Raw genomic sequence first — 905 nt, 5'->3', positions numbered from 1 at the left:
CAATGTATATCACCATGAACAACCACCAAACCCTTTAATAGTACCTAACCCACATTTCGCTAGTGAAGACCCTCTCACGCCACCCACCACCACCACCCCGTCTCCCTCCGGACGACACCCTGTATACCGGGGAATCCGATTGAGAAGCAAAAAATGGGCGTCAGAAATTCGAAAACCACGTGAAACTACACGTATATGGCTCGGTACCTACCCCACCGCAGAAATGGCCGCTGCAGCGTATGATGTGGCTTCTTTGGCATTGAAAGGGCCCGACACCACCGTGAACTTTCCAAATTTAGTTTCCACATATCCATTGCCTGCTTCGCTATCCGCAGCTGATATTCGGGCTGCAGCTGCTAGTGCTGCAGTAGCCATGGCGCCACCGCGGCAAGAGGTTGGTGACCAGGCGGCGCTGCCACAAGCCCAGTCTGGAAATGAAGTCTTACAAGAATTTGTCGACGAGGATGAACTTTGGAACATGCCAAATTTGCTGGTGGACATGGCCGAGGGCATGCTCGTGAGCCCACCTAGGATGAAATTAACCGGAGGTTATGACTCACCGGAAAATTCGTCGAACGATACCCTTTGGAGTTAATCATCGAATACAAAATCAGTAACGAATTGCGTGATCGATTATATAATTTGAATAATAGTAAAATCGTGTGATTGGACCATGTCCACCATGTTGGTTTGTTCCCTTCTACTGTTTTCTCCTTTTTTCTTCAGCATCACTGTATGTATTTGATCTTTGTCGGAGCTGAAGAATTTATTTATTATTTATTTTTATTTTTTTTTCCTGGGATTTTTAAGCTTCTTGTGGGATGGGGTTGCTAGGGTTAATTTAATAAGCCCGTATTCGTATTGAATATGATCATTACGTACTTGTTTGGCCTTGGCAAATTAGA

The 905-nt window shown here is 45.4% G+C and overlaps 1 protein-coding gene across 1 annotated transcript; it reads left to right on the top strand.

Moving 5' to 3' along the window:
* Positions 1 to 63: 63 nt before the first annotated feature.
* Positions 64 to 595, top strand: LOC111382247 (ethylene-responsive transcription factor ERF025-like; the record flags this gene model as incomplete). Its single annotated transcript, XM_023006157.1, has 1 exon — positions 64 to 595. A coding segment is annotated over one exon (532 nt), but the record flags the coding sequence as incomplete, so codon positions are not given.
* Positions 596 to 905: the final 310 nt, after the last annotated feature.

This window comes from Olea europaea, unplaced genomic scaffold (assembly GCF_002742605.1).
Source record: "Olea europaea var. sylvestris unplaced genomic scaffold, O_europaea_v1 scaffold24528, whole genome shotgun sequence".
In the NCBI taxonomy this organism is placed as follows: domain Eukaryota; kingdom Viridiplantae; phylum Streptophyta; class Magnoliopsida; order Lamiales; family Oleaceae; genus Olea; species Olea europaea.
The sequence above is the reverse complement of the archived record's forward strand: the minus strand, read 5'-3'. Positions and strand labels throughout refer to the sequence as shown.